General features: G+C 39.4%; 1 protein-coding gene across 1 annotated transcript in view; it reads right to left on the bottom strand.

Moving 5' to 3' along the window:
- Positions 1–13,978, bottom strand: part of RYR2 (ryanodine receptor 2) — a 464,284-nt gene that overhangs the window by 302,585 nt on the left and 147,721 nt on the right. Inside the window, exons 7-10 of the mRNA XM_048485659.1 lie at positions 10,494–10,572; positions 9,329–9,441; positions 3,881–3,980; positions 2,244–2,340 (exon numbers count right to left, since the gene is read on the bottom strand). Coding sequence (XP_048341616.1) covers positions 2,244–2,340; positions 3,881–3,980; positions 9,329–9,441; positions 10,494–10,572 — 389 coding nt within the window. The remainder of the gene's footprint in view (positions 1–2,243; positions 2,341–3,880; positions 3,981–9,328; positions 9,442–10,493; positions 10,573–13,978) is intronic.

A 13,978-nucleotide genomic window follows, 5' to 3' on the forward strand; every position in this document is an offset into this window, starting at 1 on the left:
GGCAGTTCCATCTACTAATAAGGCTCCCATTGAAAACAATGGTACGGAGCACCTCCTTTGGGTATCCATAACTTTAGATTTGAACCAAACTTTATCAGAAACCTAATATATCATCAGGAGTGTCTTCTGAGGGTACCCTGAAATTTTGGTGCTGCTAGCATAAAAACTGCACCCCCTACTGGCCAGCAAAGTAAAAACACACATAAAAATTTAATGACCCGCATATAAGTCAAGGGGAGCTTTTTCAGCATTAAAAATGTGCTGAAAAATTCGACTTATACATGAGTATATACGGTACATAGAATAGGAAAGCCACTCTGTGCATGACAAGATTACATTTTTCCTTCTAAAACTGAGGCTTAGGGTTAAAAAAAACTTTCCTATGCTAAGTCCTACTGTGGCTGTGGAAGAAATTAAGTAAGTAATTCTGGAAACAAATTTGAGATAGGAATTCATGGTGATTTGTGGTAGCAAAACAAAAAAGAAACCACCTTGAAGACTAACAGATTTATTGTCAGATATGTTTCATGACTAGAGCTTATTGCATCAGAAGCATGAAGTGAATCCTGTTTCAGCAGATGTACATACATATAGTCTTTGTAGGAGAAATAATTGCCTTGCTGATGATGCCCAGCTCTGTACCCTTTTATCATGCACTAAAGGTCTTGTCACTGTCTGTGGTTAACTGGCTAAGAGTGAACAAACAAACTGAAACAGAATCCTGATAAGACAGAAATACTGCTAGCTGAGAGGGCTGAGTCCTTAAATAACATTTTACTGTCCAACTTTGATGGAGTTCAGCTGACCCTTGCTAACTCAGTTAAGAGCTTAAAGCTTATACTTCAGGCAGCACGACTGCTGGAGAACTAAGTTAATGCTGCTGCAAAAATGCTTTCTTCCAATTTTGCAACCTACCTTGAATCAGTCAATCTAGCCATCTGGACCCATGCTATGGTAGCAACATGATTAGGCTACTGCAACGTACTTTAAATGGGAATGTCCTTGAAGGCCACCCAGAATACAGAATACTGCAGCTAGGTTACAACCAGGCATGCAAATCACAGCCATTCACAGGCACCCCATTAGCTGTCAATTAGCTACAGGGGTCAATTCAAGAGACTAACTACCACATACAAATCCTTGCATGACCCTGGATCGTGAATCACCTCACCTCCTATCTCAACAGATCTGCTCATATGTTCCAGGACTTCTGTAGGAGCCACTCTGCAAGCAGGCAAGATCAACAACCACCCATACATGTACTTTCTCTGTTGTGGTCCCCACCTTGCAGAATGGCAAGCCAAAGAAGGTCAGAGGACTCCCACGCACCTTCTATAAATGGTGCAAAATGGAAACTGTTCAGCAGAGCATTTCTATAAAGGTAATAGGATTATACTACAACAGAAAGGACTGTGGATTATCCCACTATGTATATGACACATTATCATTTGGCTGCACATATTACCCAATTGTCATTTCATTATTTTCCACTGATTTAATACCAGTTTAATTTATATCCATTCACTATATCATGTCCAATGCCTATGCTTGTTCATATTTTAGTAATCTGGGCCAAATACACAGCTTATTAGATATCTCATCATATTGGCTGAGTTGGCCTACACTGTGCTTATTAGATATCTGTTTGTATGAACTATTATCGTTATACTGTGTAATTTGCTTTAAGTCTCAGTGAAGTAGTCTAAAATACAGTAAATAAATATATTGATGAAGAGATGGGATTATGAATATTCATATTGAACGACCATGAAATGGAAGATGTATGCAAGAAGTGACATTTCTATGCAAAAAGATTAGAACCATGATAATTCACACCAGCCATAATTGTTCCTGTTTAAGCCCTATTTAATGTAATTCATAGTTACATTCTTATTTGTTCAGCAGTTATCTGGGTTCCAATAGATCTGTGAGTCTCTGAAATGCCACAAAACTTTTTTGTTTAGGAGGAAGGGTAGCAACTGAAATACCCATGGAAAAGAACTGCCATTGAACCATGACCTCTTGTTATAAAGTAACAAGTAATATATTTAATATTACAGAAATCAACAATGAAAGTTATATCCCAGGAAACTGTAAGATATTTCCTGCACACAACATAATAATTCTATGTTAAAGTAGCAGTGGGTAAATGAGAACTTTATATAGTGAAATTTCACAACAGAAATTTAACTGAAAAGATTTATTTACATTTCCTCATATCTGTGTAGGGCTTTAAACCATACCTTCTCTGCTCTTCTCCATGTTCTCCTGAAGGGACGGTCAGACATTCATCCATGTGGCCATGTAATAATCTCAGAACGTCACCACCTATCAGATAACCTGTAATGCAGCAAGACAAGGAAAACAACTACTACATACTTCAAGATTAACCCATGTTCAGAATATGAAGTTTTAAATCTTAGATCTGAACTGTGTTCAAACTATGATACAGCCTTTGACATGGAAAATCTACTGTTTTATAACAGTTGAGACTTTAATTTAAAAAGATCTGTGCTAAGAATGACAACAGTGTGTTGAAAAAGAAAACATGTTCTGCAATCTAATAAGGCAGCCTTGAGCATCAGGAGAGCCCTTGCCACTGCAGAATATGGATGTTCCATTCTTTACAAAACTCCACCTGCAGAGACAACAATGGATACTCTGTGCGTACATGGGGCTTTTGTAGGCATTGTCTGGACCTATGCAAGCCTGAGAACCACAAGTGTGTTTTGAAATTTCCATGGATTTCATATACATTGATTAATTTTTTTCACCTTGCTTACACAGTGGGATTAAAATTATCCCAGTTTCAAACATGTATTTAAAAATTGACTCAGAAAGTACTGCAATTTGTTCAACATCACAAAGAAAGCCAATTATTTATCTGCACATCAGTCTTTCTTCCTGAACCAAATAAAACTTCTTCGATGGTATTACAATTAAGGACAAGTAATGAATTGTTTCTGACCCTGTTACACCATTGCCTTTACAAGAGATATTCCTGAAGATTAAATGAACCCATGATTTCTCTAGAGAAATAAGAGTCATATCAATTCACTGTGCGCTCCTACAAGAGATTTTTGTAACATGTAAAGGAACAGGTATGAAGCAAAACACTGAATGAGCCGGAAAGAAATAGCTGACTAAGAGGACTGCAGAAAAATCAAATGTGATGTCTGTGAGGTGCTCTCCTTTGGTGGTCACACTCTCTACATGGTCATCTGTGTCTTCTCAAGGTTCCAGGTCAGTTGGGTTGGGTTGCCTTAGAATGGGCAGGAGAATAGATTGCTGTCTGACTCTCTCTGGCCCCAGCAGACAGATTCCCCAGTGTGCATGGATGTTTCCTTTGCCCATTTCCTGCCTCGCCATGCCTCTCATGGCTCCCTTTAGAGGGGCTGCTCCACTCTTCTTGGTCTCTCCAGCCATCCAGGGCCCCCTTACTCTCCCCATGGAGCCTGATGGCTCCTGGTTCTGTCAGTCTGCCTCTCACCACCACTCTGAGGCCCAATATGGTGAATTCTGCCTCTTGGCACTCTGGGTGGGTCGTTGGGGTTGGGGGGGGGCAGCGAAGAATAAGAGGTCCACGTTGTGTCTGGCACCAGACAATGTTCATATAGCTGCCTGCCTACCACTCACTTGCCTCCTTTCCCCTTATTTTATTTTGTATTATATGAAATTAATCCCAGAAGCCCCTGTATTAGGACAATTGTCAGTATTATTACATGGGATAGTATGTCCAGCTCACTTTCTCCTCACCATTAACCTATTAGTTAATATTAGGGCTCTGAAAGTACTCATGCAGCACAGCAGACTATTATTATCTTTTAAATAACCAGTTGATATAGCATGCTGATCAATTTTGTTATTTTATTATTGTTACCTTGAGCTACTTCACTTCCTGAACTGATAGGTGCTACACTCCAAAGTGTTTGTTGGAAGGCTGCATCAACACGCAAGCTGTCATTGCCATATGATAAATGCTGCAACATTGGAGGAAAAATAATATTCAATTCTGTTCTCAAAAATATTAAAATATAGTACACATATAAAACAAATGGATTTACATTTAACATAAATGATCAGCTGCCTTTAGAAGAATTACATGGATATTTTTACATGGAACAGTCTATTGTTGAAGCTATTTGTTGAAGTCCATTGTTTGAAGATGTTCATGTCCCCAACAGTAGTTATGTATTAAATGCTATTCAGCCGTTGATTAAAGAAAGAAAAGTGTAAGTGCAAAACACTGGATGATTCAGGTGGCAATCCTAAGGATTCTTTCCTGAGAGTAAGCCTCACTGAATAAATAACATGGGAGTCACTTCTTTGTAGAATGCTGACAATTAGTCTACCAGAGTTCATTCATAACAAGATAATTCTGTCCTGGAATATTTTACAAAAGACCTCCCTTATCTACTCCATGAGAATGGAATAATTATAGTCTACTGTGACAAGTTAAAATGAAACTACTTATTTATAATGTTTGTCTACCATTCTTGAGAAAGAAGGCCACATGGTATAACCTAGTCACCTTGGATCTTGGAAGTTAAGCAGTGCTTAGAAGAAATGGCTTATCTTGGAGGACAGGGGAGACATTTGACCCAGGCCCCACTTGCTTGAGTCACATGGGGTGCACATTTGGCAGCCCACCTGCTGCTGCCACTTGCCTTCTCCATTCAATCGCTCACCTACCTGCCACCTCACCCACCCTGCTCGCTTGCCCTCCCACCACAGCCGCTCGCCCTGCTTGCCTGCCGTCAGTACTCGCCTGCCCCATTTGCACGCCCCACTTGCTCACCCATCTGCCACTACCACTTGCCTCCCTGAGCACTTCTCAACATCACAGTGGGACAGGGAGCCTACACAGCCTTTTCCAAGCAGCCCCTTCTGTGGCCTCCAAGGGAGAGGTGCTCTGGCTTTGGAAAAGACCCTGTGCAGGTGTGGCGGCAGCAGCTCTCCTGTGGTTCTCCTTTTCATCCTTCCCCCCCATTCTGTTTCCACCTCGTTCTCTCCATTCCCTCATTCAGTTGCCCTTTCTCTCTATCTCCCTTTCTCTCCCTCCCCTCCCACATTCTGTCCCACCCTCACTTGTGCCATGGAAATTCACTCAGTGACTTTGGGCCAGTCACTCTCAACCTAACCTATCTTGCAGAGCTACTGTGAAAGTAAAATGGAGGAGAGGAGCATAATGTAAGTCACTTTGGTTCCCACTAAGAAGAAAGAAGGGTGGGGAAATTCCTGAAGGTTCAGATATAAAGTGGGGTGTGTGTGTGTGTGTGTGTGTGTGTGTGTGTGTGTGTGTGTGTGTGTGTGTGTGTGTGTGTGTGTGTGTGTGTGTGTGTGTTGGGAAGGAAGGAAGGAAGGAAGGAAGGAAGGAAGGAAGGAAGGAAGGAAGGAAGGAAGGAAGGAAGGAAGGAAGGAAGGAAGGAAGGAAGGAAGGAAGGAAGGAAGGAAGGAAGGAAGGAAGGAAGGAAGGAAGGAAGCTGAGTAGGAAAATATTACCTAGAGTCACCCTCCAAACCAGTCATTTTCTCCAGAGTAATAGATTTCTGTAATTTGGGCTCTCCCTGGAGGTTGGTGACTATATGTAGATTGCTATAAAAATCTATTTTAATGAAAATAATTTAAACATTTATATACTGGAACCACAACTCTTAATAAACAACAAAAACATACATATTATAAACAACAACAACAACAATAAAACAATTAACAATACATACACAGAGGATCCCAAATAAAATAATATCAAGTCTCTGTAATGCAGTAAGAGATCCACTGATTTAAGGCTGTGAGTGGTCTTGGACCTACATACCTACGGGACCGCATCTCCCCATAATGCCCCTCTAGACCCCTCTGCTCCTCGGGGGGGGGGATTTTGCTGGAAGTTCCAGGCCCTAGACAGGTTTGGCTGGCTACTACAAGGGCCAGGGCTTTTTCAACCCTGACCCCACCTGATGGAATGAGCTCCCAACTGGCATCAGCGCCCTGCGGGACATCTTTGAAACTGAGCTCTTCTGCCAGGCTTTTATATCTTGCCAGCCAGCTGATCAGTACATCGTGACCTCCCATGAGTGCCTTTTTATGGGTTTTACTGTTTTTCACTGTTTTTGCTGTTTAAAGTTTTAAATGGCGTGGTTGTTGTACACAGCGGTTTTATATTATATTGTTTAATCTGAATTTCATATTGATGTTTGCCGCCCTGAGTCCTATTGGGAAGGGTGGGATACAAATTTAAGGAATACATACATACATACATACATACATACATACATACATACATACATACATACATACATACATACATACATACATACATACATACATACATACATACATACATACATACATACATACATACATACATAATAAAAATACCCAATATTCCTTAAGTCTGAAGAGATTGGGGCACCCTTGAACACATGAGAGCAGAAAAATTGTCTGCATGTACGTTGAAGTTGTAAAATTGGAAAAACAATATATGAAGCCAAAAGTCAATCAACAGTCACCTTATATTCATTACAATATTTAAACTATTTTTCTAAGCGCATTGAACTCTTGTCTTTCTTGTTATCTGTTAATATTTTCCAGTGTAGTACTACTCTGGTAACATTCAACCTTTTTAAACAAAAAAATTGGCCCGAGGCAAAACAAATACTATAAAGAAGTGCTTGATTCTCTTTGGTATATATTTGCTGCTGCATAGCCTGACTTGCTGAAATGCTCAGACATCAGAAGAAGATTTCCTTAAACACCCTCAAGCCATGCCTCTAGTGTTGTTATGCTGCTTCTGAGAGATAGACTTTAAGATAAAATCACTATTCAATGCTGCTGTACAAATGTGGCTAGAAAAAGAATGCTGAGTGCACTAAAGAATGGGAATTTTTTTCTCAATCCTTTTGTGTTTGTAGCCACCAACTGCTCTCTTAAAATTAAGTAACAGTTCTTGAATGTTTGTTTGAATGCAGAGACAAGCCTGAACAATACAGACCTGTTGCTGCAGAACACTAAGAATGTAATGCACAGAGGGAGGTTGAATGAATTGTTGATATGGTGCAAGGGCATGCCAACACTGATGCCCCTAATGCTGGTGCAAAGGGTAAATGCACCGGGGGAAGGGGGCAAATACGCCAGCAGTGGAGCATCATACTATTTTATGCAGCTGAGAAATTATGGACAGGGAACAAAATTAGGAAAATTGAAGCTTTGGAGAAAACCAGGCGATTTCATTGGGGCTTATGAATTTTTCCCTACAAAATTGTGCCTCATAAGAGAGGCCTGTAACTCTTCCATGAATATCTAAAATTTATTTTTAACAAAACTTTTCACCATACCAACCTGATATCTACAAAATTATGCAAAATTAAGCTAAAGCTTTTCTAAATTTCCATTTTCTAAATACTGATCCTTGCTGAGGGTTGTGGCTGCCAGCATAACTGTGGTTGTACTAGTTTGTCTGCTGAAGAGTTTCATTAGTGAGTGGTTAGCAGGAAAAAGAGAATGATTGTGCATTAAAAAGCCACAACCACATTAGTATCCCTAGTGACAGCACCGGAAGTGCAAGAGAAGGGCCACTGAGATGGGCTCAGATGTGAGGGCACACAGTGCCACCCTAAGATCCCCCAATAAGCTCCTCAAAGGCGCATAAGTGCTCTGTGACTGGAATGTCCATCATTGTATTCTAGGTGCTGTCATTCCACTCTCAGAGCAATACATCTGTGCCCAGAGACGATAATTTGAAATCCATTTTGAATTCATTATAATTGTTGTGTATTGCAATGGAACCCAAGCAAGTCATTTGGCATTTCTGGCTGCTAGTATACACAATGGCTCTTCCAGCTTCTCCCATTGTTCCCTATGGGCAATCCTGTCATTTGTTTTCATACATCCCCTCTTGATGCATTCTTGGCTGTCCCCATTAACCCTTGCGACAACAGCAAACCCTCCAGGTGCCAGCCAGTTGCTGCCACATATGCAGCCATGCCTCATGGTAGGACTCTAGTCACTCCTAATCAGTTGCAACTTTAAAGCCCCAACAAGGGATCCAAATCCCCTGCTATAGCATCCAGAACCTGACTCAGCTGTCCCTAACAGTGGCTCCCCCCCTCCAAAGACATTCTCAGCCCAATGGCTCCCCCTACCAGACATTGATTCTGGGGCCCCCATAGCCCCCTGCCCAAATGTCCTAAATGTCTTTCCCCTGCATAAGAAAGCTCCCCCTTCTAAGACCAGATAGACAGTCATTAACTTCATTCATTTATTCTATTCATTGCCCACCTTTCTCCCGCATGGGGACCCAAAGTGGCTTACTTTGTTCTCCTCTCCTCCAAACCTGTGAGGTAGGCTAAGCAGGGGCCCCTTCCGCACAAGCAAAATAATGCATTTTCAAACCACTTTCACAACTGTTTGCAAGTGGATTTTGCCATTCCGCACAGCTTCAAAGAGCACTGAAAGCAGTTTGAAAGTGCATTATTCTGCATGTGCAGAATGAGCCAGAGATTGTGTGACTGATCCAAGGCCACCCAGGTAACTTCCATGGCATAAGTGGGAATTCGAATCTGGGTCTTCTGGATTCTAGTCTTATATTCCAACACCACATGAAGCTAGCTCATTCACCCAGACCAACTCCTGGCCCACCCACCCCCTTCACATAGCAACCTGCAAAGTGAAGGGAGGAACCTGGTTTAAGGTTAGCCTTGGAGGTGCTGCTGGGATCTTTCTATGTTTAATAAACATGATAGAGGACCAGGGGTACCTGCACAACCATTCACAGCCACCCAAGAGCCCTCCCTCTTGGATATGTCATCAGGCAATCTTCAGGTGGAGTCACAGATAAGGTAGATAGGGAGTGGCCTAGGGAGCGGCCCAGGGAGAGGTGTGCAGTTCCTGCCGTGCAGTCAGAATCAAACAGACACACAGCTAGGGCACAGTGCAGAATTTATTGAGCTGAAAGTCATGTTGAGGTCTGGACACCAGTGTAGGTTTTCACAGAAAAAAAATTATATATTTTGGTACCCTATTCAGAAGAACAATCCAGAAATAGTGAATGTATATGAACTGTCTATTGATGCATGAATCAAAGTAATTACCATATGAAGTAGTGCTATAATTTTCAAGCCAAACAAAATGGAGCTTTGCTAAACAGTCACAGACTGTTGATTCATTATGGGCCACTATTAACAAGTTAAACAAAATGTGGCATATTTCAAATACCTAGTCCAGAATATAGGAATGTAGGAAAAAGTAATTTTTAAACTTCACTTTAGAGAAATAGTTTTATTACATAGAATTTAATTTTAGCACTCTAGAGACATTTGTGATTACTTACCAAGTACCTTTCTGAAGAGATACTGACTAAGATAAGATCATCCCCAACACGCACTTTTTCTCCCTCTGAACGCTGTTTGGAAGCAGGATGTATAGTCCACCAACAGGCCTCACCTACATAGCCACAGATTGATGGAAAATAATTGTATGAGTATAGAAACCAACTGAAGGGTTTTTTTTCATTAAGCTTAAAGGTACTTAACGTACATTTGGATAACAGAGATACTTACAAATAGAAAACGCTGCCCCAGAGTTAGCAGGGCGTGCCATGTGGGGTTTCGGCCAACGGAAGTTTTATGCAGGGGCTTTCCAATTCCCTTATGCACTTGTCCCAATGCACTTCTCCCAATGAGGTCCCCAGTTTAAACATTGAAAGTGATGCTGTTTCAGGGTGGGGGATAATCCACCCTAAAACAGCATCATTTTCAATGTTGTTTTAACTGGGGACCCCAGATTCTCCCTTTAAGGTGGATTTAAAAGGAGAATCTGGGCTCCCTAGCTTAAACACCATTGAAAGTGATGCTGTTTGGGGGTGGATTCCAGCATCACAGCAGCTGCTCGGGGGGGGGGGGGGGGCAAAACTCAGATTTTGCACAGGGCTCCATTTTCCCTAGCTATGACTCCGCTGGGTCAGCTTCCTCTCTTTCCAAAGTGCCACCCTGAAACCCCCAAAACACTCCCAAAATTCCAGGAGGTAAATTTTAATTATTCCTGAAACAGCTGATTTGGGATATAATTTTGGCTCAGGTATATCCAAATGCACACCCCTAGCAGTTGATCTTAGTTTCTAGTCTTACAAAAACAGTTTATGCTTTACAAAAATATGGTGGATGAGTTAGTTATAAAAGTAGAAAAATGCTATTTGAACATGAATAATGTAGTTAAATGTGACACCGTTGTACAGATGAAATACAACCACATAAATATTGTTTCCAAGCCTTTCATATCCATTCATATTTTATAATAAGGAAGTAAAAATGGAAGATAAAAATTGATACTTGTGCAGCAAGAATGGAAGATAAAAATTGTAAAAATCTATGACAGACAAATATATGGACATTTTATTAGTACCATAGCAATGGTTAGGTTCTATTAAAAATGCAAGTCAACACAATTTAATGCCATGTAATAGCTATGTTCTTGTTTTATCAAAGATGTCCACTCACCAGTAGTATCTTCCTGTAAACCCACATCAAATGCTAGTTTGTCCATTGACGTTCGTGATGTGGAGAGGCAACACAAATACTAAGGAAGGAAGAAAATAAAAATCCATCATTGTGTTCTACTGCCTAGGTTTCAATCTGTACACCATTTGGTGATTTTTGTTTGGGGGAATTTTTTGATTTTCTACTGTCAATTCAACTCTGACTTATGGCAACCACTGGTGGGATTTTCAAGGAAAGAGATACTCAGAGATAGTTTACAATTGCCTGGCTTTGCATCAAAACCCTCATATTCCTTAAAGGACTTCTATCCAAATACTAGTCGAGAGTCAACTCTGCTTACCTTCTTATCTCCATATGTTATAAAATTGTTACTGTTGCTCACATTCCGTTCATAATAGGCTTCTATAGGGGACGTTAATGGGGATATTGGGGAACTCATTATTTTTTTGTATAGATGCCCAAATTTCAAATAGTCCATCTCTAATTACATGGCTTCCTTGTTGCAATATATATTCCATAAACAATTGGATAAACCTTCTTCTAGATCTGACATTTATTTTATTACTCTTTTGTCTGGGTTTTTAATCCAGTCCATAATCCAAATCAGACCGGCTGCTTGATAATATTAGGTACTACTAGATCTCCTCTCTTTTTCTCAGCTTGTAACCTCAAACCTGATTCTTGGCTTTTTTTCCCCATTCCATATGATCTTATTTATCTGTCTCTGCCATTCCTTCAAGGTTTTTTCCTTGTATATAAATTACTAACATCTAAAGTAACAAAGGGGGGGGGGATACATTAATTTTTATTCTGGAAATTCTTCCTAGCCATGAAATTTTCAATTTGGACTATCTTTGCATATCCTTTTGTGTCTCCACCCACATTTTTATAGTTGTCTTATAGGCGTCTGTTATGGGGAGCGAAAGGGAAGGTGTTTGCAGGCTGCTTTGAGTCTCCTTACAGGAGAGAAAAATGGGATAGAAATCCAAACTCTTCTTCTTATTCTTAGTCTCTGTGCCATTATTGATGTAAAAAGTTAATAATCTACATTTATCAGTGAGATGGATAAGTGAGATTGTGGGAATGTTGGCACTTAACCTACTTTATGAATCAATGTTATATATGCTTCTTGCCATGAGAAGGACAATATATTATATTTACTTATTTAATTGATGATTTTCTAAAGGGGTATTATTGTTTTTTCTTTCAAGCAATTATAATATATTGTTGTAAATCCATCCAGACCTAGCACTTTATCTTTTTTTAACTCTCTTTTTGGCTTGCAATATTTTTTTACTTGTAATAATTTGATTCCATATGTCCCTGTATTTAAATGTAACCTTCTCCATATGTATTTCTTATATGTACTTCTCTAGTCTATCTCCTATTACTGAATTATTTTTGTATGATTCCAAAAAGAAAAGAACAAAAAGTTCCTATATCTTTTTTCTACATAAGTAATTTGATCTCCTTTCTTCACTCCTATTATTGTTTTTTCAGTTTCTTAGCTTAAATAATGTGTGACATATTTTCCAAGTTTATTCATGTGTTTTTTGATCCATTAGCCCATTCATATCTCATCATGATCATTATTCTCTCCTTCCTGAAAATCTAATATCGATTGGGGAAAAAAATCATAAAACGTTTCTATTGTTTGGGGCCATATATCACTTCTACCGGTAATGTATAAGTCCTTCCTTCAGGGAACTTGGCTTGCAGAATAATATATTTTCCTTCCAGATCTCTTAGTTCTTTTAAGTGAATTTATTTCTAAATTATTTATATAAAGCATAACTTCTTTTTAATTGTTCACTGATGCCAAACACTTTACCCAGCTTATTATTCAGAATGTGTTCATGTTTTTATCTTTATGATAGCCTCTTGAATCCATAATATTTCCACATTTTGTTTTTTAATTGATTGAATATTTTTGTTCACTTGGAAGGTGAATTTAAATCATTAATATTAATTGATACAATCTTTGTTTTATCAATTATATTCTAGTGCTGCAGCCTGATTTAATTTATCGTCTTCTTTATCAGATGCTCCTTTTTTCTCCTTTCTTGTTTTTGGTAAAATTTCTTTTGAGCTGGAAGGACCTCTTTTATCAGGTTCTTTTAAAATTCTTTAGGTGTGTTTTCTGTTACTAATTCTTCTGCAATATGCTTAGCTTGTTCCACTATAGTGATTATTCTTTGCTCTTGGGTAGTACAACTTCTATAAAAAACAGACCTCTCCAACAATATTAAATCTATTTCATTTGTACAATTTGTCTTAAATCAAAGCCTCCCATTTTCTTTAACTAGTAAGTAAATTGTGGAAAATCTCCCTTCTTTCCCTTTCACTTAAACTTTCCATTGTTTTTCCAATAGGTGTCATGTTTTCTTGTGCACAAACCCGACCAGTATATTCCATGACAATTTATTTTTAAACAAAAATTTCAATTTATTTTGAATATCTAGTCAATAACCGGAAAGTCACCTTGGATTTTCAAGTAGCCATGTAGAAAACTTGTGAAAATTGTCTTCTAAATGTATCTGCCAAAGTCCCCTATAATACCTGTAAATCAAATATTATTACTCCTACACTTCACTTCCACAGTTACAATCCTTTATTCCACTCTATCAATCCATAGGCCTTGCCCTTCCAAATGCAGTTCAATTCATTTTAGTCCTTCTTCAATTTTCCCCATTTCTTGTGTATTTTCTTGCATTTTTTTAAAGTTTCTAGTTCTGATAAACCTGTTGATTATGCCTGTCTCACACCTTGCATGTGTGTGTATATAATATTCACAATATTAATCTATTTATTAAAAAGCAGTTACACAAAAGAAACTAAAATCAAAGAAAAGAAAAAATATATAGATAGCTGAGAGGAATAAGTGGAGAGAAAGGTAGTACTAAAAATATGGGTTAGTTTATCTAGGGAAAGGGAAAATAGTCATATTAGATCTCCTCTCTTCAGGAGAAGAGAGAGGAAAAAATATTCCTTTTCAGCCAATATTTCTCTCTTCAAACATCCCACAGTGAGATAAGCCCTGATAGTCGTTATTCCAGAAGTTCTTCTGCTTCATCAAGAGTATGCGCCAGATTTTGTGCAACTGTGATCACATTTATTCTACCAATTCTTCAACAATCCTAGAATAGTGTACATGTAATGGGCAACTTGCTTTTTGTTTACTATTACCAGAACATAGACCCAGTGGTGTATTTGCCTAGGAACAGGGGGTACCTTCTGTCCCCGGATGCCAATGATCTGGTCATGTGGGGGCACAAAATCAGGCCCCCATGTGACCAGGAAGACAGCAAGGCAGCAGGAAGTCCTGCTGCTGTGTCGTCTTCTAGTGCCCTCGGCCCTGCCCATGTTGTCATCAAGCCAGAGGACTCCTCCCAAGCCCTGCCCCCCTCCTGGCAGCCGTCTCTGAGCCGGCAGCCAGCAGTCCCTTCTGCCCTCCTCTCTGGGGCAGACAGAAGCAACTGGAAGGC

This window comes from Sphaerodactylus townsendi, linkage group LG01 (assembly GCF_021028975.2).
Source record: "Sphaerodactylus townsendi isolate TG3544 linkage group LG01, MPM_Stown_v2.3, whole genome shotgun sequence".
NCBI lineage: Eukaryota > Metazoa > Chordata > Lepidosauria > Squamata > Sphaerodactylidae > Sphaerodactylus > Sphaerodactylus townsendi.